The sequence below is a fragment of the Colletotrichum chrysophilum genome, assembly GCF_026319265.1.
Source record: "Colletotrichum chrysophilum strain AFK26 chromosome Unknown scaffold_14, whole genome shotgun sequence".
NCBI lineage: Eukaryota > Fungi > Ascomycota > Sordariomycetes > Glomerellales > Glomerellaceae > Colletotrichum > Colletotrichum chrysophilum.
The window spans coordinates 92,981-119,753 of record NW_026517301.1 but is presented as its reverse complement, the minus strand read 5'-3'; the positions used below and the strand labels follow the sequence as shown (position 1 = coordinate 119,753).

The following is a 26,773-nucleotide window of genomic DNA, read 5'->3' as shown; positions in this document are numbered from 1 at the left end:
ATTCGTACGGCGCAGAACCCCGTCTTACAGAGCAGACTTATACGCCTCAAAGTCCCATTGCTTCCCATCCTTCCAGAAACCGTCCACAACGGGTTCCCGGGGCTTCTTCCCGTCAACGGCTACCTCGTTCAACCAGCTCCAATACGTGGTTGCCTTCCAGCCCTCCTTCTTCCAGTCATTAATGTCTCTCGTAGGATCCTTGTTGAAAACAGGCAGAACATCGAGTAAGCTTGCGTCGTGAGCAAGGCAGACCATCACATCATCTCTCGTGTCAAGCTCGCTCATTCTCGACACCGAGGCGGAGGCTTTCTCGAGATCTGTGTATACGTGCCCACCATCAGGGAGATTGTACCATGAGGAGGTGCGAGCCGAGTCTTCATTTTCCGCACGAGGGTGATGAGGGGTGAAGAACGAGCATGGGCAAACCGATCTCGAAGCCCAGTCGTTACGGAGTGAGATAGCGCTCGCGGGTATTTCCTTCGGTAGCGGCGTCTCTGCCGTTGGGCGGAAGACACCGGCAAAGTGACAGATGTCGCCGCCCAAGAATACGAAAGAAGCCCCGCCGGGTGCTGAGGAGGGAGTCGTTCGTGCGAGTGCGCAAATATGCTCTGGTTGGTGACCAGGGGCATCAAGAAGATAGAGCGACCCATCACCAAAGAAGTCCTGAGCCCTGAACTTTCCAATCAAGCCGCTGTCGAATTTCGCCTCCTCGAGCGGTCTGCCCTCAAACTCCGCCGCAGCCTCAGGATCACCGACTCCTCCGGGTCTTTCTTTGTCAGAAAGATACCCGGGGCCCATGACCAGCTTGGTAGATTTGGGGAAGAGGGCCATGTCACCGCGATGGTCAAAATGAGCATGCGACCAGATACAGCTGTCTGTTTTTGAGTAAGTAGCTAGTCGCCTGATTTTCTCATAGCTTCTGATACTTACCAATAGTGTTCAAGTCAACGCCCCCCTTCGTGAGAACTTCATCAATGCCCTCATCCACCCTCATCCCAAAGATCACACATCCTTTCCCAATCAGCTGGAGCACGGCTTTGGGCAGCTTCCAGTAATCCTTCCGCGTACCAAGGTCGAACAGTGCCTTCTTTCCCAACTTTTCATTCTCGAGAAGAAAAGCCAGTGAACAGAAGTTGATGACCTCATGCCCCGCTACCACTGGCCTAGCGAAGGCGGTCATGTCCCCGACCATGGCGGTGGACGTGTCGATCAACTTCACGCGCACAACATTGTCGGATGCAGGTATGTTTGCCATCATGAATTGTGTGATCCGGATAGCTTCTCAGTAATGCGATACTTCGAGGTTGTTGTCAGAACAAAGTGAGGGGCCCATTGCTCTTCCAGAACCTAAAAGCTGCCCAACCCTTCGACGTCATCCGATGAACCACAGTTCTCCAATTCCCCAGGTTGTCCGACGCAAACGCGGCAACCTTATTGATCGCATCAGCCCAACATGCAGCTATGCAGCAAGCCTCCTGGAAATGATTACCCGGTCTCGGCATCAGATGGAGCCTCAGAGTCACATTATTCCTCGGCGAGTCCCTACGTGAAGAGAGGAACATAGTCTCTTGTTCTATGTAGTACATACTTTCAAAAGCAGTAACAGAGTCGAGAATCGTCGACATAGTCTCACAAACGCCTCGCGCGCCGCCCCCCGCCGAATGCTCTAGTTTAGTAGGATATCGTACCCGTCGCCCATGATCCGAACCTCCTCGTTGCCCAGCCCGTACTTGCGCCGTACCAACTCGAAAATGATCAATCCTGCGCTGGTGCTCGGCACCTGGCGAATCGTGTTCCACCAGAAACCGCGCCACAGCCATCGCTGCATGCTCAGCCCTTCCTTTTGCGCCTCCAGGCAGCATTCCGACCACGTCTCTTGATACGCGCGATAGTAGGCCCTGAACATCCTCCAGCCTTGCTTTTGATGGTTCGGGTCTGCGCCCTTGAGTTCGCGGAGTTTGGCGGCTTTGGCGTCTAGTTCTTCTAACCGGTCCCAATGCTCTACTTGCACGTGTGTTAACGGGTGAAGGACGACTTGTTGGGTGATTGAGGCGGTGATTCCGGCGAGTAGTAAAAACGCTGGCTCGATGGCGTAGTGAGGGCGGATGATGAGTGGTTGGTTATTCTCCCCAAGGGCATCCTTGGTCGTTGGTCGCTTCTGGGCCATAAAGTCGACAATGTGCTCTTCCAACCCGCCGTAATACCAGGAAACAAACTTGTAGTAGCCCTGTGCCTTTACGTATTCGAATACGCTGAAGAAAATGGCACTTCCCAGACTGTCCTTGGTGAGAGACAGGCCCCAGCCTGCAAAGATACCCCGCGGCCCGATCTCCCTCAGCTTTTCGGCGCTAAAGGTCCACATGCTCTTTGGCTTCCCTCCCTGGCCGGTCATGAGATCCCGATGGTCGTACCTCGCTTGGATGGCATCCAAGGGTGCAGCGACAAAGCTCTGCAGGCCTCCAGCGAGCAGTCCCGCCGTGAAAGTTTGGTAAGGCTGCGGCGGTGGGTAGACCGTCTTTCTTGACTTGCTGCTCGGCTCATGAAGGGCTCCCAGGATCGTGAGGTAGCTGGTATACAGCACCGCTCCGACGCCGACGTTCGCGATGAGCGGCGGCAGTACCTGATGCGGGAGAACGCCCCAGCCATGTTGCTTAACAGCGGAGGTGAGGACACCGGGCGTCGTACCCCTCAGGTAGAACCATGCCTGCCGCAGTCCCAGATGAAGCCTTGAACCGCCTTCTTTTGCAGCAGCCTGCGCAAGGAGCTCAGTCTGCGCCTGGTGCACACTGCGGGCGTAGGCGAGGTAGTCAACGCGGGTGCGGAAGAAGGCCTTGACCGGGGCACGGAAGTAGAAGGCGACGACCTGGGCGCTCAGGGCGCGGACGCCGGCTGCCGATGCCGCGGTCGCGGCGTTGCTGCGCGGGTTCTTGTCCGGGAGCTGCGCATCCGGAGGGAGGACGGGCAACAGGCCGGTGTATGGGTCGTAGGTGGTGGTGTCGTCATCGCGACGCCTCGTCATTGTTTGCTGCTACAACTACGAATCATCATTCCCTTTGCTGGCGAAGTCCGTATTTCTGGAGCGAGAGTCCAAATCGGCAGAACTTGGCGTCGGTTGCGATCGGGTTTGTGATGACTAAGCGCATGACGTAGAAATTTGCATAAGGTTATGCGTGGTCATGCTCCACATTTGTGCAAGGTTTGTGTCTCTCCTTGAAGAGTTCCATGATCCATCTGGATGAGTTCGACTGTCCATACCGCAAAATACTTCAAGTTTCAAGCTAGACATAGTGTTTAGATGTTTGGATTTACAAATGAATTGCGAAAAAGCCTTGAGGCGTGATTGGGCTGCACAACTAATGTCCGCTGGAGATTTCGTGATCCTCAAACCAAGCCTCGATCTTCCCGGTCTCCTTGTTGTGGGTGCTGTTCGCCTTGTTCTACTGGCCCTTTCCTGCAAGTGCCATATTAACTCGCTCGGCCTCATTGGCGTCGTATCCAATGACAACTTCAAGGTAATCCTTATAGCCAAGCCAAGTATGTTCCTGGGCCCACCTTTGCACCGCGGCCAAGTCTCGACACTTCCGGTCATGGTTGTGATTATTGAAAGCAACAAACTCGTTTGACCCCGACATCGAAACGTCTGTGGGATTTAATCAGACCAAATCCTCGCGAAAAGACTGTCGTTGATCTCGTGAAGGCTGGGCAAATGCACTCACCGACGTTGCACATAATCTCCTCTCTCAAATGGTCCACGCAATGCATCGTATGGATGTCATTGCGCGGCCACTTTTCCATCGAAACATTCGAGATCAGCCTGTTCCGGATGCGGTACTGCCATCATTAGCTTCAGAGTAAGGTCGCTGCGAAAATTTGGTCTTCATGGAGAGAGTGGAAGACATTCACCTGAGTTACGGTCAGCTATTACACTATACACATTCATGAGAGAGAAGAAGATGGTGGCCTACTTGATAAACTCGAAGTTGCGGATCATGAGGGTATTTGACAGTGGGCGGGAGATGATTGCGCTCCGCCCATGTGTCGTCTACAGTAACGATACCGGTGTCTGAAGAAAAAGAGGCGTGAGTTGAAGACTCGGTCCAGTGTCATGATGGCGGGTTTAGTCTCCTCAGGGGGCTCCTACATCTCTTCAAATCATTCCAGAATTTGTCCGCGTCTTTCGACGGATCCGCTGCGTCGACAATGCTATATGGGGTTCCGGTCGCATTGTACCTCTCGAATGCAAGGTCTACCAGGCTTGACGTTAGACTGTTGAAGATCAAACATTGATCTTAAGACACTCACAATCATCCTTGTGGTACGTCTCGCTGGTCCTCTCGTTGCTTCGAAGTATATACCGGAAGACCGCGAAGCTCAGAAGCAGAATGGGTATTTGACAAAAGACAAAAGCGAGGATAAGCTTCAACGTCGAGAATGATCTCGAGGGCCGGTCCTCGGAAATGGAGGTTTCGCACCGGCCACAGACGTGGCCGTTGTCGACAGAACTCTCATCATCTGAAAGAAGCTTGTAGCTACTAGATTCAGGCTTGCCTGATCCCATGGTGAAAGACGAAAGGTGCGTTCAAAGCCGAATACGCAAGTCGTTGGAGGTTTCAACGACGATCGAGGGGTGACAGTGTGACCTGGACAGTTTCTCTGATATAACGAGACAGAAGAAGAATCAAGGAGGTCGAGACAATACCAGCTGTCTTGCAGCACCCCCGCGAATCGCGATGATGGCGCAGGTAAGCCCAGACGCCCAACCCCTCAATCGATCGATGCAGATGTTTGCCAGAACCACCCGCGAAGATGTCGCCTGAATCCTTCGGCGCGGCTGGAGCAAACTTGCAGTTTTCGTAATTTGCAGGGAATCAGGCTAGGTCCGAAATGTCTTGCTGGTTCCAACAATAAGCAAACAGATAAGAAGGCACATTCCTAAAGGGGCCATCCGACAAAGTTAGCTATACGCCACCTCGTCAAAGTCATTTCCAGAACCCAGTAGGTTGGGAAATTGCGTGGGGTACCCTTGAAGACTTAGTCTTTTAACCAATTTGTAACTGTTTGTTCAGTCAACACTCTCTGCCGACGAAACCATTTTCAGCTTAGCAGCTGAGGGTGGCACAGCCTCTGTGCCATCATCGTTGGAGACAATCCCAGTTCCAACCGAAGCGAGGAAAGCTGTGCCGCTATTTCATCACAGCATTTGGGATTATCATCTGGTGCAAAAGAGGAAGGTGACCAAATTGCTGGGCATGGCACAAGAGAGTTCGGAGGCTCACCTTGTTGTACATGAACGAAAACCGAACGCAAGATCAAAATTAAATATTGGACATGAACATAAGTTATATGCTTTAGGATGGTGATAATATGTGTGTGGGCGTTTTCGTCTAAAATGGCCAGGCTCTTTCATCAATACCTAGGTATGAGCAGAACGCTCGAATTGCTCAAATGAGCAGCGCTTCAAATGGCTTCGATGCATGTAATATGGAAGAGGCTGTGATCACCTTGCACCTTCAAGGTATAGTATACCACAATTTATACGGGCCTGAGTCAAGAACGGGTAAATATCTGGTCAAATACCGCATGTTACAGTTACCTAAACCTATCTACCAACTCTACCCGCCACACACCGTCCAGGCTGCTGACATTCGCGAACATCATATGACTGCTCCCTTCAAATTCATTGAATCTGCTTGTCTGATCCATCTTTTTGATCGAACTATGAATTCCGGTCAGACTCATTGTGAAGGTTATGTAAGGTAGAGCAGCCGACGAACTTTACTCGGGGGTAGCTTCACCGGTCTCAGAGTCCTTGACTGGACCTTCATCACCAAAGGAGGCAATAGACGGGCTCAAGTCGAACCATCTGCGCTTAGCTTGCGCTGCTTCGTCAGCAGCACCAGCGTCGGCGTCCTCGACGGGGCCTTCGTCGCCGAAAGAGGCAATCGAGGGGCTGAGGTCAAACCATCGTGGCTTAACGTCGGCCTTGGAGTCGATCGGGGCCGCAAGAATAGGGGCAGCGAGGGCACCAAGGGCAATGATCACTCGAATAAGCTGCATCATTGAAAGCACAAAGAGGTAGATTGTGATGGAATGAAGCTTGATAACGCGGTGGAGGCTTGAGGTATGCCGTATAAAGAAGTATCTTCAAAGATTTACAGCCTTCATGAGAGTCAATCTGATGGGATTGCTAGCAATATTTATATCATTAATACAGACATACTTAGCCATTCTGCGAAGAGCCATTTCTGGTCGTTTGGCCCTCGGTCTCCTGTGAGTACGGGATTTATCAGATCTGCATGTCATAGTTTCAAGACAAGTGCATCGCAACGCCTGCTTGGACCAAACAAGAGGCCCTCTACCTTCCTATTTCGTACATCCGGCCGGTTCAGACACAGACAATCTGAGATTCTGACAGCTCATACCGAGAGCGTCGGTGCCTCTCACCCCCTGAAAGTCCGTCATCCAGCTTGTTAGAGGGTCACACCACTCATCTTGACTGAGTACCAATCAAACCTTGCCTATAGCTGAGACGTTGGCAGTGAGTCTGGTGCCGCGCATTCCCCAGCCCTCGGGCTTGATTGTTTCCCGCTCAACAGCTTTGTTGTTGAACCGGGGCAAATATAACCTAGCGATCGAGATCTTTATCCACTCTGGCGACTGATAGAAGTGCAGAATCTTGCAGCTCATGAGTTTGGTCGCGATGTTGTTATGCTCACCAGGGATGATGCATGTCCAGCAGACATCACATGGGCCAAGGTGTCTGTGAAGGATCGAGTGTGTTTGCTCTTGGCAGCAAACTTGCGGGCGGGGAATCACCAACACGGCGCAGACGACCCGAGAGCCCGGGACGCCACCGACAACCTGCAAAATGCACAATTGATCCATGGAGCTGCATTGAAATTAATGCAAAAATTCGCCAAGACCATGGGTCTGAGTTGTGACGAGAACTGAGAACCGCCGGGGTGGCGCATGAGAGTCAAAGTAGTGCGACCAGCACGTCTGGGACTTTGGCCACCGCTCAAATTACCCCTGAATCGCAGCTGGAGCCCTCATGGTCTCTTAGGATAGAGATTCTCCCATCTTCTACGTGCCTATTGACGCTGCTCAAAGCTTACGGCAGCTCAAGCCTCGGGTGGACAATCCAAGAGTGCCAAACCAGTGATGTGTCGGGGAGGCAAGTTCTGTGCTTGCGATAAAGCGGGAGTCAGTTGCTTGGAAGCGTTATCCGTACAGCTAGGTCAAGTATGTGCATGAATTCTCCGAAATCTCCGACTCAGGCCTGTCGACGCGCTGAGCCTAAAGGGGCTCCTCAAATAACCGAGGTTGTTACGATGAAGCTCCAGAGCCCTTCCGTTCTTCTACGCATTCAATACGAAGGGATCTGGATCGGGAGCTGAAATATTCCAAGTGCTCACTACATACACCTCTTTTTGCATTAGGAGCTCTGACATACTTGGAGGGTGTAAACCCTTCAGTATGCCAGCAAAAAGGTTCAGGCATGTGAGCTGACGTCCATCACGACTGTGAAGGGTGACTTGCACGCTTGGCGTCTTCTCGCACAACCACGGCTGTGCGGTGCAATACTGTGCCTAAAATTTCAAAATAGACCTTCTAATTTCGAAGCAAGCACTTTTCTCGAGTCGGTGGAATGTGGGAGGTGCTCGGGTGAAGCGCCTGCAGTGACGAAGCTCCATGTCACGCAGCCGCCTTTACCGGGGCAGTTCGTTGGTACCGCAGCATCCACCATGGACTGTTGGTTTGATCCGACCCAGCAGGATATCAGTAATCACATGATTTTCTGTACTCCCTTGATTGACTTAGTGCTATTGAACATTTTTGAAGTTCAGTGGTGCTCTGAAAATTGAGCTTTCGGGGTTCTAGAGATGAATTCGACAGTTCGACTTCAAGCCAAATGCATGTCCGCGATTGGAAGCTGGTTGTTTCGCACGAGTCGTACTTGCTTGGCTTGGTTCTACTCCATACGCGTAGGTGCAATGTCTAAGTACGCCTTCTCGTGACTTCATTACGTATTCTTCCAGATAGACATGAAGATTGGCTCAGGATACGACAGATTTGATAATGCGCGTGATCGCTGACCTAAGCTCCTGTTCGCACCTTTGTAGCCGTCGCAAAGCGGTCTTGCTGGGTGCTCATATGGCTGGCATCAAGTAATATTACACGTTACGAAATCCACACCTCGCGACCGAGGTGTACGAACCGTGAAGGAGAGATTCTGCACAAGAGTGACAAGACATCACTCTCCTGCCGGCATCAACTCGTTCCGTGAAGCATGTGTGAAAATTGAACTCTCTTGTCTTCATCAATGGACGTTTCTCATTTGAAGGGCGTTCGCGTCGATCACCCATCATTGCCGCCTGTCATTTTCTTTAATATGGTTGCAACTTCCGGTCTGGACCTACGTTCATGCATCTGCCCCAATTGCATTCAAATTCGGCTCCAGCCTATCCATGCATACTTGACCTTATTCGGAAGTCGTATCCTGAGCAGGTCTATCTGCGACCACGACACGTCATGAGCTGCTAGACACCAAGCTCCGAAGATGTCGAAGGGGCCCTCAACGAGGTTGAGCCAAGCTGGCTGCTCCGCGCAGGTGGACATTCTTTTCGCAGGCGAGACTTACCATAATCAGGACGAGATCTTTATTATTTGACTACTCAGGCAAGCTTCCTATGTCAAATACATACTCGTAGAGATATTTCTTACCGTTCGTCCGCGTGGTACAACTCGCCTACAGTCTCGTTAACCTACCAACACAGCCTGTAAATAAGCGCTGTCATTGGCTTAAAGGCTCGGGAAGACCCCACTTCATGATCGGCAACGATTCCGATATCACCTCGGACTAGCCCCACTATGGGATTTAGACTCTCTGCCACCGGAGGAAGGGCGGGTCCTCGGCGGCCCCGTCTTTCTTCGACTTTGAGCTCTATTTTGATGAAAGACGGCATGACCCGCCTTGGAAGACCGGAACATTCTCAGGAGAGGCGAGCAGAATTACTTGGTGGATGACAGTTCATGAGCTCACCGACGCCCACAACCCGAAGGCGGTGCCGAATCGGCCGTAGACTTGGTGCGGCGAAGACCATACATGTCGAGCTTCTGCAGAGCGCGCAGTCGTAATGGGCGTAAAGGCCCCTTTCCAGACCTTTCTTCTTGTGGGGTTGTCCCGAAGGAAGGGCTCTGCTATACAGAAGCTTACGACTCACGACTCATCTTAAGGCTCATGCAGGCATCCTTTATTTTACCTGAAGAGCGTAAACAAGAGGGTATTCTCGGATCCGAGAGACAGGAAACTGTGCAGGATGCCCCACCGAGAAGGAAAGGAAAACTTCCGCGGTCGATGTTGGCTCGGGAGTTTGTTGTGGCTTTCGTCTGCTTGAACAGTGCGCCGTCATCACGTTACGCTGCGATCTACGCCACAAACTGGCTACGACCCTAGTGTATCTTCCTCAAGCTTGACTCGGTTTAAGCTCTAGCCCCCAAGAACGAGAATTCTCGGGGCATGGATACCGCGTGATTTGTGGGGAGAAAGCTTTACGCTGGGATAGACTTAGCATGGTGAGGTCATTCCATTGAAGCTTGCCCGTGTGCTATTCTCTAAGAAGGCTCAAAGTAAGACACATGGCTGAGGGCCCCAAGGGCAGACGCGTAACGCGTTACTGCCACAAAGACAGCGCAGAAAATTGTACAGGACCAGAGTTACGTGGCACCCCGGTCTTCTGATGTTGTACCCGAGGTGCTAAATCAGACATTTCAATGCAAGGAACATGTCCCGACGAATGGAAAGACGGGTCTCCACACGAGCCAGGTTCGTCCCGACTCCTAGTCTGCCAGCCTTACCAGCCAATATGGCATTCCCGTTCATCGTGGCTGACGTGGACGGAGCTTACCGACATAGGGGTTACTCGGCCCCCATCATATCTACCGGGCCAACTGGGGTCGATGCGAGAGCTCCAGATCACGGCCCTACTGCGCCTCTGCACTATGAGGCGTACCTATGGGACATGTGTGGGGGGATGTTCTCGATCGCAATGCGACGGGGACTGTCGGACAGCGACATCGTCGTCGAGGGTTGAACAACGACGATCTTGTTTATAAAAGCAGTCGTCCCAACTTTGTGTTTCTGGTCTTGAAACTCCTCACCACCTCAGGTTGTTTCCCTTTCTCTCCATCCACATTCGTTTCAACTATCATCCTAGGGCGTTTCCATCTCAACTTCACCAACATGCCTCAACTCTCCAAGGCGGCTGTCCGCGCCCTCGCGGCTGCTGCTAACGCGGCTTCTCTCACCGATCTCTGCACCGTCGAGAACGTCCAGAACGCCCTCCCCGCGAATGGCACTCTTCTCGGAGTCGACCTTCTTCCTTCCACCGTCACTGCGGCCGCGGTCTACAACGCCACCACCGGCGGCGGCGGCATGGGTGGAGCTTCCTCCGGCAGCTCGGCCACTTACAGCTACTGCAACGTGACGGTCCACTACACCCACACCGGCCACGGCGACAAGGTTGTCCTCAAGTACGCCTTCCCCAGCCCCGACGACTTCAAGAACCGTTTCTACGTTGCCGGAGGAGGTGGCTACTCCCTCTCCAGCGACGCCACCGGCGGTCTGGCCTACGGCGCCGCTTCCGGTGCCACCGACGCCGGCTACGACGCCTTCAACAACGACTACATGTCCCAGGTCCTCTACGGCAACGGTTCCATCAACTGGGATGCGACCCACATGTTCGGCTACCAGGCCCTGGGCGAGATGACCCAGGTCGGCAAGGCCGTTTCCAAGAGCTTGTACAGCTTGGCCGATGACCAGAAGGTCTACACTTACTACGAGGGCTGCTCCGACGGTGGTCGTGAGGGTATGTCTCAGGTCCAGCGCTGGGGTGAGGAGTACGACGGTGTCATTGCCGGTGCCCCTGCTTTCCGCTTTGCCCACCAGCAGGTCCTTCACGTCTACTCTTCTGCTGTTGAGCATGTTCAGGACTACCTGCCCCCTCCCTGCGAGTTGGCCAAGATCGTCAACTCCACCATCGCTGCCTGCGATTCTCTTGACGGAAGAACCGATGGCGTTATCTCCCGTACCGACCTCTGCAAGCTCAACTTCGACCTGAAGTCCGTCATCGGCGAGTCCTACTACTGCGCCGAGAAGAACAGCACCTCTCTCGGCTTCGGCTTCAACAAGAGAGGTCTCAACAAGAGACAGGCCGCCGGCAGCACCACCAGCTACCAGCCCGCCCAGAACGGCTCCGTCTCCGCTGAGGGTGTCGCCGTCGCCCAGGCCATCTACGACGGTATCTTCAACTCCGCAGGCGAGCGCGCCTACCTCTCCTGGCAGATCGGTTCCGAGCTGGGTGACGCTGCCACTGTCTACAACTCTGACACCGGCGCCTGGGAGCTCTCCATCCCTTCCACCGGCGGCGAGTACGTCACCCGCTTCATCCAGCTCCTCGAGCTCGACAACCTCTCCGACATGAACAACGTCACCTACGACACCCTCGTCGACTGGATCAACACCGGCTTCCTCCGCTACTACGACACCCTCCAGACCACCTACCCCGACCTGAGCACCTTCCAGTCCTCCGGTGGCAAGCTTCTCCACTACCACGGCGAGTCCGACTCCTCTATCCCCGCCGCCTCCTCCGTCCACTACTGGCAGTCCGTCCGCTCCATCATGTACCCCAACGCGACCGACGAGGCCGCTCAGCAGGCTCTCCAGGACTGGTACCAGTTCTACCTCGTCCCCGGCGCCGGCCACTGCGGCACCAACAGCCTCCAGCCCGGCCCCTACCCCCAGAACAACATGAACATCATGATCGACTGGGTCGAGAACGGCAACAAGCCCGACCGCCTCAACGCCACCGTCACCTCTTCCACCAATGTCAACGCCGGCGAGACCCAGATGCTCTGCCAGTGGCCCTCGCGCCCTCTCTGGAAGGGCAACAGCTCCGACTTTGACTGCGTCAACGACGCCAAGTCCATCGACAGCTGGACCTACACCTTCCCCGCCTTCAAGGTCCCCGTCTACTAAGCACCTCTTTTCGCTTAGGTCTACACCAAACCGATATTCTTATTGTTGAAAAAGCGTGAAGTTGCCACGAGGGTGGTGGCTGTGTTGAGATAGAAGTTGCTTGTGGATAGTATGTTAGATGGCTTTGCATTTCTACTTGTACATTTGGTAGCCTTACCTTTAGGGCTCTGTCCGAGTCTCATGGCGATGTATATAAATCAGATCCAGTCTGACACCCGAAATCTTTTAGAAAAGACCAATGTTGCAGTCTCAATGACCGTGTTTACTAAGTGTGCCGCGAGTTTGTCGACGCCATGGAGGTGGACTATATACGTTTGACATGGTTTATGAATTACACATAAGTGAAGATAACAATATTCATTATCAGTAAAGGTATGTTAATCTCCACCCCGAATGGTTTCCTAAGGCATCTGAACTGTCAATGACCGACCAACGACGACCGGAGGCACAGTGACAACCTGTGTCGCATTCATCGACCCGCCTCTGTATGCATAGGTGAAAGTCCAACCCGAACCTGCCCCTGCATGCTCGCCCTTGTTGTTGACCACCACGATGCCAGCTGATACTGCCGGGTACTTCTTGACCATGCGAACGACGGCATCTCGCGCTGCTTCCTCCGGGGTCATGCCCCTCCTCATGCTCTCTACAGCCTGATAACACGGCAGGAACCTCATCATGATGTCTCCATCACCCGTAGCGCCGCAAGCCCCGACATCACCGTCAACATACGAGCCGGAGCCAGTGATAGGCCCATCGCCCACGCGCCCAGGAACCTTGAACGAAGCGCCGTTCGTCGACGTACCCGCCGCCATGATTCCATCGGCATCGATTGCTGTCATGGAGATGGTGTCGTGAGAGGCTTGGGCGGAGTTCGGCGCGATGAGGTTGAAGTAGTCTGGAGAGCTGGAGTCGAGCTCAACCGGCGTGTACGGGCCGCACGCAGTCTTCGGATCGGGGGTGACGTTCTGCCTGTAGTTTGACTGGCAGTTGCCCTTCTTCCATTCAGCACATCTTTCGGTGGATGCCTCAGTTGATAGGGTCTCCGCGGTGAAGCCGTTCTCGATGGCAAACTCCGTCGCGAGGTCGCCGGCCAGCATGGTGTGCGAAGTGTACTCGAGCACATGGCGGGCCACTCCAATCGCATTCTTGACGCGGCGGAGGGCGGCGACGGAGCCGGATTTCATGGTTACTCCGTCCATGATCATGGCATCGAGAGTCGTCTCGCAGTTCTCGCCGGGGGATCCTCCGAAACCGACGCTGCCGTCGCACTGGTTGGCTTCGCAGGTCGCGCAGCCGATCTCGACGGCGTCGAGGGCCGAGGTGCCCGGCTTCAGGAGCGCCTGGTACGCAGCGTCAGTGGCAGCAGTGAAAGGTCCGCCCCATGTGTTGATGACCATGGGGAATCCCGGGGAGGATTGACCGAAGACATGACCGGGATGAAGGGAGAGGAGTGCGATGAGCTGGATGAGTGGGGCCATGCGGCGGGGCCGGGTGTCCGGCATTGTGGATGACAGCCGGAGGAGAGCCGGAGACCAGTCGGACAACCTAGGGCGGAGGTGAATGAAGTCGGACGAATTGCGTCTCCTCTCGCGCAAGACTGATTGAGGATGGTGTGAGGGTTGAGTGTTTGAATTGGTTGGCGAGGCGTCCTTAAGAGCACGGATGCCGTGCGCCGCTTCGGCACTGTTTACCCCGCGCGGTAGGCTGATCTGCTGCGATAAACAGGGATCGAGGGGGTTACCACGTTACCCTGAGCCCGCCAAGAGACCTTGATCCTGCATCTTATCAACCTTCCTCTCTGAGCACCACCGTCAAGACTCCGGAAATCGGTATTTCGAGCAAGGGGATGGCGGGTCATCCATCAGTTAGTTGAACATCCGGGCCGAGACAGCCTTATCAGATTACGGGCCGAAATGGCTTGCTGCCTCATCCCGAGTCAGGTATCACAATACAAGTGCAAGTGGACACCTGCCATTGAAAGTTTGTTGCATTTGAGATGACACAATCGCTCTTACAATACTTCATCACAAAAGTCCTTTGCCGCTGCTAGTACCCTGTTGACATGTTTCTCCTCGTGGGTAATGTTCAACGCAAGAAATCCCCGACGACCGACGTAAATCCTCTTGCTCAGCATGTAAAAGAAAAACAAGTCTCGCAGGTTGTCTGCCGAGGGTCCGTTGAAGTGCACTCCAATGACACTGCCGAACCCACTAAGAGTAAGTATCGACTCATCCTTGGCCTTGAAAAGAGCGCCAAGTCCGTCCCTCAGCTTGTTACCAAGGCTATTGTTCTTATCGAGGGCTTCTCTCGAAAGCAGCTTCGTCGCAGCAACACCTGCCGTCATGGAGAATTTGTTATTGTTCCAGGTGCCGGAGTGATGCAGGCTCGTGGGAGACGACGGGTCGTACAGGTCCATGATCTCCTTCTTTCCGCCAAAGGCACCGAAGGAGAAGCCGCCTCCAAAGTGCTTGCCTATAGTCGTCATGTCGGGAACAATTCCGTGGATTTCTTGCAGACCGCCGTAGTTGAGGCGCGAGGTAATGACTTCGTCAAAGATCAAGATAGCGCCGACGCGGGTGGCCTCGTCTCTGAGAAACTGGAGGAATTCCTGGGTTCCAGCAAACATGCCGGCTGCGCCTTGCAGCGGCTCGACGATAATGATGCCGAGTTCTTCGGTAATGAGAGGGCGGGTGTACTCAATGTCGTTGTAGCGACCCTGAACGAAGTCATGCGGGAGAATCAACGGGTTTCCTGGCGTGAAGGCTAGTGTGCCGCCGTGATAGCCATTTTCGAAAACCAAGATCTGATGAAATTGTTAGCAAAATCCCGAGATCTTGTAGGGATTGAAATAGTTATTACCCTCTTCCTCCCAATAAAGTGCAGAGCAGTAGCAATAGCCATGGTATTAGCCTCTGTACCTGAGTTACAGAACCTGATGGCGTCGATACTTGGAAACCGGTCCACAAGCAACTTTCCCAGTTCGCCCTCTTTAGGTCCTGGTCCACCGAGAGTAAATCCTGACTTGGTAACACTCTCAATTGCGGCAATGATGTCTGGGTGTGAGTGGCCAAACATGCCAGCGCAGTACTCAGAGAGAAAGTCGAGGTACTCCTCCCCATCCATGGATGTTAGATGACAACCGTGACCTCCCGAAAACGCCAGTGGGAAGGGTTCATAGTAAAGAACGGAGCGGGTTGTTCCTCCTGGCAAGGAACGGGATGCCTCCTTGTTGCATTGCAGTGACTTTTGGTTGTCTGAAACGTATTTGTCGAGGTACTGGGCGAGTTGCTGTTGAATCTTGATGGCTTTGGAACTCACGTTCGCGGCATGAACTTCGGGAGCCGTCATAATGAATTGCGAGTATCCTGAATAAAGACACAATAAAACCTCGGGACGGTGGGATGATGGGTCGGAGTTCTCAGCTGTGGAAAGCCGCCAAGAGCTGTGCTAATTTGCAGGATGAAGCAACGAAATATATACTGATGAGCTCAAGTCTTCCGAGGATAACTATCATTGCGATATCTCACCCCGGAGCACCATCGGCGTGCCGGCCGTCTAATAGAAATGTCAATCGCGTTGCTGATAAGACGAACCCCGCTCGGGTATGCATGCCAGCGGTAAGCCGAGTCCGGGGTCGGCCCGGCCGATTGATCGGGAAAGAACCAGAACCGAAAGCCGAACCTTGGGTGAGTCCTGACTAAGGCACGAAAGGAATCAGTCCGATTGATGGGATCAAATGTCAGTTGAAGATTTACTAGTGGTTGCGACGAACTGACAGCTATTTAGGTTCTTTCAGAACAAGACGCTGACCCCTGATCAGGTCGACTGCGGGGCGGAAATCGGATCAGCGCTCGTGTGTAAGTCATCAGCATTTCGAGCTACGTTGATTCGCCAGACCAAAGACAGATTTTGTCTGGGGATTCTTGTCTGAAAATAGAGCCAGCTCCACTTACGTTGCGAGTCGTAACCACTGCCCCGGGTACGATGCGATAGTTGGCTGGTGCCGAATCTGCTGCGGAAAGCAAGGCGATGCTTCGGAGGTATCTCTCGAAGCATGAACAGTGGCGCGAGCTTTCACGAATTGGATGGTTGGGCTCCCAAAGAATAGATAGAGCAAAACATGATCAGCGTTTGATCTGCTAGATTGTCGCATGTATCTTGAAATGCCTTGGCTATGAGTAGCGGTTGCACGAAGTTCATCACAACCGAGGAGATTCTCATGCTTTTGTCTATTTATCCCTTTCCCAATAATGCAAACATGTATGTAGGCTCCGTATTCTGGGATGTATGCTGGCTTTTTGAACGATTGTAAATGCTGACGAGCGTCTTAGTCTCGGAGGGAACTGTTCAACCCGAACGCCCTGCCTCTTTCTCGGTCTCTGTCATCTCTTTCGCCTGAATTCTTGCAGCTCTCCATTGTTGGCCCCAGTACCAATGAACAACCGCCAACGGCCCAACGACAACCATGACAAGTGCAAGTCCAAGAAACGCGGCCCCAGGTCCTGTTGAAGCGATGAACTGCTCTATGAACGCCACCCCAATCGCTCCTAGGCCGCATCGGACGAGATTGTTGATGGCTGTAGCACTTGCTCCTTTGCCGGGGCACAAATCCGTGACGAGAGTCTGGTTGAGGGCGAACACAGCGTTGCTCGTCGCAGCGATGAAGAACTGTAGTGTAAGCGGAACAGCGATCCAGCCTGTCAATGAGGTCGCGGCGGGAAAGTTGAGCGAGACGCCGTAAGCACCCGTTGATGCGATGAATATGACGACGACCCATGGCAAACGACGTAGACGCGCCCGTTCTATCGGGAAGTCGGCGGGCATGTTCTTGGCTGTCAGCTTTTCGGACTTCTCCATGTTATGGGATACCTTGTATGCCTCTTCTATTGCCTTGTAATCTCGTGTCATTAGCTTTCCAGCTATGGCTGAGCCCACGATAGTTCCGAATCCTGTGAAAGAGTGAGTCAGATTTCGTGTAGGTCGTCAAGAGTGGAGCGTTGGTATAACATACCATTGGGTAGAAACGCCAAGCCAATCTGGAGTTCATTTAGGTTGAAAAGCTGTTTGAACAATCCAGTGGTACTCGACGTGACCATGCTCCAGATGGTGTAAACAACACCGCCGAATATGAGGTTGATGAGTATGTCTCTCTGTACGAGCAGACGCAAAGGCTCCAAGAAGGTTGCAGCTGTCACCTTCTTCCGCGGAAGGGGCTCTTCCGGGTCTTCTAGATAATCAGGCTCTTTTGTAACAAGGCGTATCAGGGGCTTATAGACACCCCCCAGCCGGAGCGAGCCATTCCCGGCAATGCTTCGCATGGTCTCGGGCAGAAATATGATAATCACAATAGTGACTACCGAAGAGAGTATCAAAAGAAAGACAAAGATGGATCGGAAACCGAGGAAGTTTGCGAGCAGACCGCCGAGCACAGGCCCAACTGCTATGCTGAAGTTTCGGACTTCGAGATTACCTCCGAGTAAGCAACTCCGAGCACCAACCACTCACTGCAGAGCATGAAACAGGAGGCATCGACTTACTCGCCTGGTAAAAACTAATGAACTCACCCCGCTCCGCGGGAGGAGAGATATCCTGGATGACACCGTTTCCTACAGTGGTGGTTAGAACTTGATGACGAGTGTGGTTTCTTTTAAAAATAGGTTTGGTGGGTTTGGGCTGATCGCCCTCGGGTCGGGCTTACCGATGCTGACGGTCGAAGCGCTGCCGGCCGCTTGCAACCCTCTGAAAACCATGAGAATGGTGAAATTTGGCGAAAAGCTGAGACCGATGTTGGAAATGATGTAGACGGCAAAAGAGGCGATGTAGATAGGTCGTCTCCCCAAGGCATCTGAGATAGAGCCCCAAAAGAGCGGCGAAATGCCTTGGATAATGAGATAGGAGGTGATAGTCAACGAGACCATCTCGGCGCTCACATGTAGATCCTATATTAAAGTTAGCTCATGTTCGTAAATCCGAGGTACAAAAGGGCCTACCCGTGAGATGGCATCGAGCGATGGAAAGTAGATGTTTGACGATAGGCCAGAGAACAACCCAGCTGTGCCTATAATGACGATAACAAACCACTTTTGCCTCTTGGTGAAAATGTGGTAGGGCGGCTCTAGAGGCTGCTCCTGCAGTGTGTCCTCGGCACTTGAATCGTCGAACGGATTCCGAGCATCGTCTGCCTGCGTGTCTGCCACAGAGTTCGTGTCTGCAAATGGATTGCGGAACTGGCTGTCGTTGTCACTATCTCTCTCCCGAATGGAAGGCAGTGACATTGCTCGATCAAAGAAGGGATCCAGATCTGATAGACTCGAGGATCCGGGACTTCTAGACCGGAGGCTCATGCGATCCCTCACAGAGACCCGCGTCGGCGATATGTGTTCGTCGTGTTCTCGGCCTTGGTTGAGATCCGTCTCGCTGGTCAGCAGGTGCAGACCACCCGAAGCAGCCGCAGATATGCTTCTGCGAATGCCCTGCTGCAGAGTGCGAGGAGACGCACTTCCAGCAGCTGCCATTGTCAATAGAGATGCCGACTGTTTCGAGGACATTGGGTTCCAGGACTACAACTTGCGCGACCCCCGAGTTTTGTGAGGCGATCCGTGTAAATAACGAGTCTGAATTGCTTTTCAACGTTCAGCCAAGATTCGAAATCCCGACACACAGATCATCAACTCGTCCGCCAAGACCTCTGACGGGCGATTTCAGACTAACACCGGCTGTTGTTGAGTCCCGGGCGTCTGTATCCACGCCTCTCCTACACAACGGCAAACATTCGCCGACGTAAAGGAGTACGCAGACAGGCCTGACACTGCCCGGCAAATGTTCCCAAAAATAGTCTATTCGAGAGTATCAGAGTTTCCGCTGCAATTCGTTTTGCGGGTGCATACGGCCGACGGGATCAATCTGCCTTGGGGTGATTGACTTTACCCAAATCAGCTCGTAACGCTACGCTACTGGCTGGCCTGTCAGTAAGCGTGAAACGCTCAAGGGTGATGCGCCAAGCTTAAAACCACTCGCCGGCCTGCCATGTGTCACCACCTTGCATTCAGCTGCGCGGTAATAAAGACACCGGAGCCTCAACCCTTGCTCGGGGTCACCATATTGCCTCTCTCCACTCAAGAGGAGCCGATATCTAATGTCAACTTTACCCCGCGGAAATTTCCTTCTGTCGCTGAAATCCTGTCGAGACGATTACGCACGCCCAGACGCTGGAGCCAACGTTGGACCTGTTTGACTTGAAGTAAAACCAGAGGTATGGGACCGGTTACATTACAAGACGTGCTAGTGGTTCATATCCTGACAAGACCAGACTCATGTTGACTCAGCTGTCATGACAATCAGTCCCCCTCGGGACATTCTCATAGGCTTCCAGGTCTGAACTTGCTCCGCCACTGGTTTGTCTGACCTGTTCCACTTCTCTCTAAAGCCTAGAGATCCCAAGTCTTACACATATCCTTTCAGATTACCTCCAAGACTCAAACTCATAATGGTTGGTCTATCGATGGTCAACAGGAGGGCGGCTCCTCCACCCAGGCTGGACCTCGAGATTGTCCGTAGGCAACAACAAAAAGAAAAGCAGCAGCAGCAGCAACAAGGTCGCACTGATCCAAACACTCCGACTGGGCCACTTACACCAAACCGACCTTTGATCGTCTCGGAACTACCAGCAGTTGCGATCCCACATGCAACAACATCAAAGCCGGCTCTGCTCACTCCATCATCAACTCGTCCATCAACACCGATACCGACATCAACACTTCCGCTTCCTGATCCAGCTACTCCTACACTGCCAGTCCCGAGAACAACATTTCACACTTCAACGCGAGTTCCATTAGTTCCATCATTTCAACCAGTTCCATCGGTTCAACCAGCTCGATCAGGACCGAACTTCGGCGGCAGTCTCAGTCAGCCCAGCCTTAGCCCAACAAACACGGTCTTCGTCACTCAGCCTCCTCAAACGGTCACCGTCACCGCGCCTGCGGTGGTGCCTACGCTTCCCTCTACATCACATACATCCTCTACAATCCCACTCCCCAGTGAGGCTGCCGACACAACACCGCAGCCATCCGCTTTACCGGCCAACAATGGTGTTTCCTTTACCACGGGGGCAGGAGTAGTGGTAATCGGAGTGCTGGGAGGCATAGGTGCGACCCGTCCAACATGGGATTCTCGGAGAGTGTGCTAATCTTGACAGCTTCGGCATCACTGTTAGGTATGGCCGGTACAATATTATGGCGAAAGCACAAACGCCGCAGGCGGGAAGGGGTAACACGATGATGGTTCCTGTTGATTTGACGCATCACTAACTGTATCTCAGGAAAGTGGTGGGCTGATAGGAAAATCCATGTGATGGTTGGTTTTGTCATCCGCTTTGCAAATTCCGAGACATCATTTTGCTTCTCGACTCTTCGACATTCCATTTGAGTCCATCAAAAAGTTGTTCTTGTGGCTTCCGGTGGCTACGGGATATATACGTCACTTTTCTGAAGGCTACATCGTGGGTTCACTGAAGGCAGGTCACAAAACGATGTGGCAGCGGTGCTATCGGAACCCCTGGGACGTGTTCCTCGCAATTCAGACGTAATCAGCATTATTCATTAGGCTAGCGAAAATATGGAGTAATTGAAGCATTCGCAGATCTATGGCCCCGTAAGAGGATTAATGTGAGATTGAAGTTGCTCCACAACATACACGAAGCAAGTAACTTGCTTGATAATGTTCGTGATATGCGAATCCTGCTTCATAGGCTCGAGTAAAGGATACCGACCCGTAACTTTGACGATTCCCGCAACACTATCTTTGTCCTGTTCTAGGAGGAATCGGGAAATATCTCGTTTGATGGGGCAGTCACACCCGCGGGCCGCGGCTGGAGATTTCCTTCGGAGCATTAGATCTACGGCTGAATTCCTACCAGCCACACAACTGGACTTAGCGCAGCCAGTGAACAGCTCTTCCTTGCACGTCATGTTTCACCCAGAAGGTGTCAATGTTAGAAGGAGGGGTAGCACGAACTACTACGGGTGACTTGACGATACATGGATCGACAACAGCTGTCATCTACTTAAAACAGCCGCCGCCTGAACTCTGATAAGACTTCAGCTACATGATCCCGCCGGGAAGGCTGCGAAGCGCAAGATATCATGCGCGACATTTAATTGGTCGCCACAGCTTAAGACGAGACAAAATATTGAGCAGCGGCTGGAGCAGTACTCTTGGATAGGGTCGAAGGCAGTCGAAACGAAAGGGTATTAAACTTACTCCAAGTAACAAGAAACATTTCAACATATCCTGTGAGTAATTGGTTCATCCACCTGGAGTTGCCGCAATTGGGTTGCACACGTAGGGACTGAATTCCCAGCCGGCTTCGCACACCGTCTTCCCGTGTTCAACCCACGTGGAACTCAAAGCTTACTCCAGCCAATTATTCTCTGAAACCATTAATAATGTGTGAATTCAGTTAGCCCCATTAGCCTCCAAGGTGTCGTCGCCCAGACTCCAGATTCCAAGCGTACGGTTGACGTTGAAGAAAAAAACCACTGGTGGCGGGCCATCGCTGCCAGGATACAGGGGGTTCGCTAGCATGTGACTACGGATCCATCCAACGGTGTTCTGGGCTCTCAATGCTCCGCCTTTCAGAGTCTATGATATCAACGATTGCGAACGACTGACCGGTGGGGTCCAGCGACTGTGCGATGCCGGTCAATCGGCGAATTGAGCGGAGGGCAAAAAACAAAAACACGAGTCGGGGATGTTTCGCACGAATCCCGGAGTTGCCAAGCGTTGCGGGGGAGCGGAAGAAGCTTGGGCGCAGCAGTGGTCAGCAGCCATCAAAATCGAAGAAGGTTCGACAACGCATAAGCCCAATGTCCAATGCGAGCTGGCCGTTTTCTTTTCGTCTTCCTCGACGGGGGCCGTAGAGGTTGCTGTTGATGTGTGTGATGAAGATTTGATATCTTGGGATATCGATATCCCTCCCATTCGCCTGTGATAATCCCCGTACACCATCAAAAGTCCGCCGGTCATCGGCGGTCTTAGCTTCAGAGGCCTTCTATCGAGTACCATCTCTGTCGCAGACTACCCTGGTTTGGGAGCTAGCGTTGGTAATCAGAGAACCAGTGTCTGGCGTCGACGCGGCACCGAGGAAACAAAGTGGGGTTGAGTGACGTCGCCGAGGTTCTCGAGAAGCTTACCCCCGGTCGCTTTCTCATGCAGCCCAGTATATATAGCAAGTAGAGAGGGGTCGCGCGGGCGGTTCGGTTCGGCGAATATGAACAGTTTGCTGCATGCTTCGTTTTTCTTCACTGCAGAGAAACCACCTGAGGTTAGAGAAAAGTGAGCATACTGCGGGGTTGGTTGTAAGACAATAGCCATTCACACACAGCGTATTTCAACAGAACACAACATGGAGTAATAGCAGAAGTGGACAGGCTGGGGCAGCCGGCTCGGAGCGAACGGAATGTGGACAGACGGGGCAGAGGGACCCAGAGGTACCTCCACCCTGCTGCAACTCAATGTCACTGTTTAACTATTCCACATGGTTTCTGCTTATCATGTTCGTTTCGATTGGACAAAAGATGGTGTGTCGATCTGCTGCACATTCCCTTTCCCCAGGCTCACAGGCTCCCTCGATGGGTCCTCCCCGCACGGCATTTTGACTCGGCCCAAGCTACTGTTCCAAGCTGGTCACGCAAGTTCACGGTACTGTTGCATCTTATTGGGACTGTGAGGCTAACGGCTCAGTGTGGCAATGCCTCCGAAATCTGCTAGAGCGAGCTCTAAATCATCCCAATGTGCGCGTCATAGCAACCAGAGCACGCCCTAGCTGGCTCTTAACAGATGGATAACGAAGGGACAATCGTTTTGTTGCCTCTCGCCTCGAGGTGAACGTCCGTGGAAGGAGAGAACAAATGGAAGGCCTTGCGGATTGACCGCAACGGGCTTGCCGCGATTGATCTAGATCATCTCGAACACAAGGACCCTGAGAACATCGCCATCCCGTGGCTTTCCTAGCTCCCACCATTTGTCATACCAGGCCCGAGCTGCCTCCCAAGCTGCCCTCCCACGTCCCTCGCCCCCACCCGCACTAGAATCGAGTCTGGAATGGTGGCTGCTGTCACGCGTTAGTGCAAGATAATTGGGAAATAGATGTGAGCGCACAGTGGTATTCACTATGTACTCGGCTTTGGGCTATCCCGCCCAACCGCCAACAAGATTCTGGCTATTGGTCATGCAACTGGATGAGGGGTCGGGGGGCGTCGCCATAACCCTTAGCCATAAAACGCGGGGTTCTCGTCCCTCCTCCGCGCTTCTGAAGATGATCGACTTTCTTTTTCCCTCCCTGCTTTTGCCTTTCTTCCATCAATTGAAGACGCAAAACAGAAAACACCATTGATACCACAGCAGATCTTACAAGAGAATAATCAGCAATCATGGCCGAGAGCAAGTGTCCAGCCACCCGCCTGATGAACACCGGCGGAGGTGGCACTAAGAACCGCGACTGGTGGCCCGACGCCTTGAAGCTCAACATCCTCCGCCAGCACACTCCCGTCACCAACCCATTGGGACAGGAGTTCGACTATGTTGCTGCGTTCAAGACCCTCGACTACGAGGGCGTGAAGAAGGATCTCACAGCTCTGATGACCGACTCTCAGGACTGGTGGCCAGCTGACTTCGGTCACTACGGAGGTCTTTTCATTCGTATGGCGTGGCACAGCGCAGGAACATACCGTGTCCAGGATGGTCGCGGAGGTGGTGGCGAGGTAAGTCACACTCGGAGTTCGCTCCGAACCCCCGCGTCAGATCAAGTTGCTAACCGAACTTCGTCGTACAGGGCCAGCAGCGATTTGCTCCTCTTAACAGCTGGCCAGACAATGTCAGTCTCGACAAGGCTCGCCGCCTATTGTGGCCTATCAAGCAAAAGTATGGCAACAAGATTTCATGGGCCGATCTCATGATCTTGGCCGGTAACGTTGCCCTCGAGTCTATGGGCTTCAAGACTGCCGGATTCTCCGGTGGTCGCCCTGACACCTGGGAGGCCGATGAGTCTGTCTACTGGGGAGGTGAGAACACATGGCTGGGTAACGATATCCGCTATGCCCACGGCCACGAGGGCAAGGACGGCCCTGGTGTCGTCGACGGATCTCAGGACACTAAGTCGGACATCCACACCCGCGAGCTTGAGGCGCCCTTGGGAGCTGCCCACATGGGTCTTATCTACGTGAACCCTGAGGGTCCCGATGGCAACCCCGATCCCGTCGCTGCCGCGAGAGATATTCGTGTTACTTTCGGCCGTATGGCCATGAACGACGAGGAGACCGTCGCTCTCATTGCTGGTGGTCACTCTTTCGGCAAGACCCACGGTGCTGCTCCCGACAGCAACGTCGCGGCCGAACCCGAAGGCGCTCCTATTGAGCAGCAAGGTCTCGGCTGGGTCAACAAGCACGGTTCCGGCAAGGGTCCTGATACCATCACCTCTGGTCTCGAGGTCACTTGGACCGCCACTCCCACCAAGTGGAGCAACAAGTACCTCGAGTACCTATTCAAGTTCGACTGGGAGCTTACCAAGAGTCCCGCGGGCGCGAACCAGTGGGTGGCAAAGAACGCCGAGCCCATCATTCCCGATGCCTACGACCCCAACAAGAAACACCTCCCCACCATGTTGACAACTGATTTGTCAATGCGCTTCGACCCCGAGTACGAGAAGATTTCTCGTCGCTTCCTCGAGAACCCAGACCAATTCGCTGATGCCTTCGCCAAGGCCTGGTTCAAGCTCACCCACCGTGACATGGGTCCCCGTTCCCGCTATGTCGGCCCTGAGGTTCCCACCGAGGAGTTCATCTGGCAAGACCCCATCCCTGAGGTCAACCACGCTGTCATCAACGACCAGGATGTCGGCGCCCTCAAGAAGGAGATTCTTGCCACTGGTGTTGACGGCTCTAAGCTCATTTCTACCGCCTTCGCTTCCGCATCCACTTTCCGCGGTAGTGATAAGCGTGGTGGTGCCAACGGAGCCCGCATCCGCTTGGCTCCCCAGAAGGACTGGAAGGTCAACAACCCTGGCCAGCTTAAGGAGGTTCTCTCAGCCCTCGAGAAGGTCCAGCAGAAGTTCAACAGCTCCGCCTCTGGTGGCAAGAAGGTGTCTCTGGCCGACTTGATCGTCCTTGGTGGTGTTGCCGGTGTTGAGCAAGCCGCTCAAAACGCGGGACACAACATCACCGTTCCCTTCACCCCTGGCCGTGCCGACGCGTCACAGGAGCAGACCGACGTTGAGTCTGTTGGCCACCTCGAGCCTATTGCCGATGGTTTCCGCAACTACGGCAAGTCAACACGCCGCGTCAAGACCGAGAACTTCTTGGTTGACCGCGCCAATCTCCTTACCCTGACTGCCCCTGAGCTTACCGCTCTGGTCGGAGGTCTCCGTGTCTTGAACACCAACTATGACGGCTCCAAGCACGGTGTCTTCACCAGCCGTCCTGGTGCTCTGACGAACGACTTCTTCGTCAACCTCCTGGATATGGGCACCGTCTGGAAGGCCACCAGCGACCCCGACGTCTTCGAGGGTAGCGACCGCAAGAGCGGCTCCAAGAAGTGGACTGCCAGCCGCGTCGACTTGGTCTTCGGCTCTCAGGCTGAGCTCCGCGCCGTCGCTGAGATCTACGGCCAGGCCGATGGTGGCCAGAAGTTCGTGCAGGACTTCGTCAAGGTCTGGGACAAGGTCATGAACTTGGACCGATTCGACGTTAAGAAGGGTTCGAACCTCCCAAGCCGTCTCTAGATTGACGTGTCACGATAAATTAAAAAAGTTGCTTAAGTGCGGGGCATGATGATGATAGGTGTCTTGCTCTCTGTTATGAGATTCCCGATGTAGCCTATCAAGTTTGCAAATAGGGCCATGTACTTATGTCTTGGATTGTAATAAATCTTTCCCACTCAACGTCCTGCTCCCTTCAATCTTCACAAGTCGCTATTTTGATCCCAATTGTGTCGTAACTACTATATGCTCGCACAATGCACTGGACGTCGGAGCCATCGCCGGAGCTCGCAGATCTCCTAACCAGTGGCTAAGAGCCGTCGCATCAGTGACCTGCCGTAGCTTCCCCTTCACGAGTGTCATCCTGAATCGACAAAGCTTTGTTTCATCGAGCTTTAACCACACATCCATGGTTCCACATCAATGATATGCTTCGTATCTATGCCAAGTGGCCTGATAGGGCCACGGACGTTTATCACTGGAAAGGCCTTTTCGAGGTCTTCTCGCACGCTCAGGCTCTGATAGGTGAAGCGATACACTCAAAGCTCCTGTTTCAAACACTTCGTTCTCGTTTTGTGTGTTTGAGGCCGCAGTCAGTTGGTTTCCAGGCGAATTGAGTGTGCGGACCCTGCATGTTGCGTTTCTGCGACGCGATATCATCAGACGAACCTGCCAAGCGGCTTCCGGGCTTCGTCCGTGGATGTTGTCACCTTTTACCGTACCTCATTAGCTCGGAAGTCTGTTAAAGCTTTATTTCGATCCAATATTTAACGAAATACATTCCAGGATAGGACAAATGAAGTATCTTTGTGGACCGTCTCAAAAGCTCAATGTTCGAGCTTCTGCCCACCACATCAGTTCAACCTGCCTGGGAGCATTGATTTATGCATGACTTAGGTTGGGCTTCAAGGGCTCTTCTGGGAAACGGCCTTCTTTTACCCTTGTTCTAACCAATTTACGGATTACAAGTCCTCTTCTCTGGAAGC

General features: G+C 53.2%; 7 protein-coding genes across 7 annotated transcripts; 2 read left to right on the top strand and 5 right to left on the bottom strand.

The window, feature by feature from the left end:
* Positions 1-24: 24 nt before the first annotated feature.
* COL26b_002721 (uncharacterized protein) lies at positions 25-1,255 on the bottom strand (the record flags this gene model as incomplete). The annotated part of the gene is made up of 2 exons (XM_053175633.1): positions 25-875; positions 931-1,255. 2 exons carry the CDS (start codon positions 1,253-1,255, stop codon positions 25-27), a joined length of 1,176 nt encoding a protein of 391 aa, XP_053040342.1.
* Positions 1,256-1,666: 411 nt separating this feature from the next.
* COL26b_002720 (uncharacterized protein) lies at positions 1,667-3,019 on the bottom strand (the record flags this gene model as incomplete). Its single annotated transcript, XM_053175632.1, has 1 exon — positions 1,667-3,019. The coding sequence occupies one exon, from the start codon at positions 3,017-3,019 to the stop codon at positions 1,667-1,669; it is 1,353 nt and encodes a 450-aa protein (XP_053040341.1).
* Positions 3,020-5,775: 2,756 nt separating this feature from the next.
* On the bottom strand, positions 5,776-6,243 carry COL26b_002719 (uncharacterized protein; the record flags this gene model as incomplete). The annotated part of the gene is made up of 2 exons (XM_053175631.1): positions 5,776-6,115; positions 6,221-6,243. 2 exons carry the CDS (start codon positions 6,241-6,243, stop codon positions 5,776-5,778), a joined length of 363 nt encoding a protein of 120 aa, XP_053040340.1.
* Positions 6,244-10,243: 4,000 nt separating this feature from the next.
* On the top strand, positions 10,244-12,037 carry COL26b_002718 (uncharacterized protein; the record flags this gene model as incomplete). Its single annotated transcript, XM_053175630.1, has 1 exon — positions 10,244-12,037. The coding sequence occupies one exon, from the start codon at positions 10,244-10,246 to the stop codon at positions 12,035-12,037; it is 1,794 nt and encodes a 597-aa protein (XP_053040339.1).
* A 401-nt stretch (positions 12,038-12,438) lies between these two features.
* COL26b_002717 (uncharacterized protein) lies at positions 12,439-13,539 on the bottom strand (the record flags this gene model as incomplete). Its single annotated transcript, XM_053175629.1, has 1 exon — positions 12,439-13,539. One exon carries the CDS (start codon positions 13,537-13,539, stop codon positions 12,439-12,441), a length of 1,101 nt encoding a protein of 366 aa, XP_053040338.1.
* A 509-nt stretch (positions 13,540-14,048) lies between these two features.
* COL26b_002716 (uncharacterized protein) lies at positions 14,049-18,552 on the bottom strand (the record flags this gene model as incomplete). Its single annotated transcript, XM_053175628.1, has 7 exons — positions 14,049-14,840; positions 14,897-15,402; positions 16,624-16,986; positions 17,049-17,390; positions 17,575-17,643; positions 17,736-17,976; positions 18,028-18,552. 7 exons carry the CDS (start codon positions 18,550-18,552, stop codon positions 14,049-14,051), a joined length of 2,838 nt encoding a protein of 945 aa, XP_053040337.1.
* Positions 18,553-23,466: 4,914 nt separating this feature from the next.
* Positions 23,467-25,811, top strand: COL26b_002715 (uncharacterized protein; the record flags this gene model as incomplete). Its single annotated transcript, XM_053175627.1, has 2 exons — positions 23,467-23,796; positions 23,868-25,811. The coding sequence occupies 2 exons, from the start codon at positions 23,467-23,469 to the stop codon at positions 25,809-25,811; spliced, it is 2,274 nt and encodes a 757-aa protein (XP_053040336.1).
* Positions 25,812-26,773: the final 962 nt, after the last annotated feature.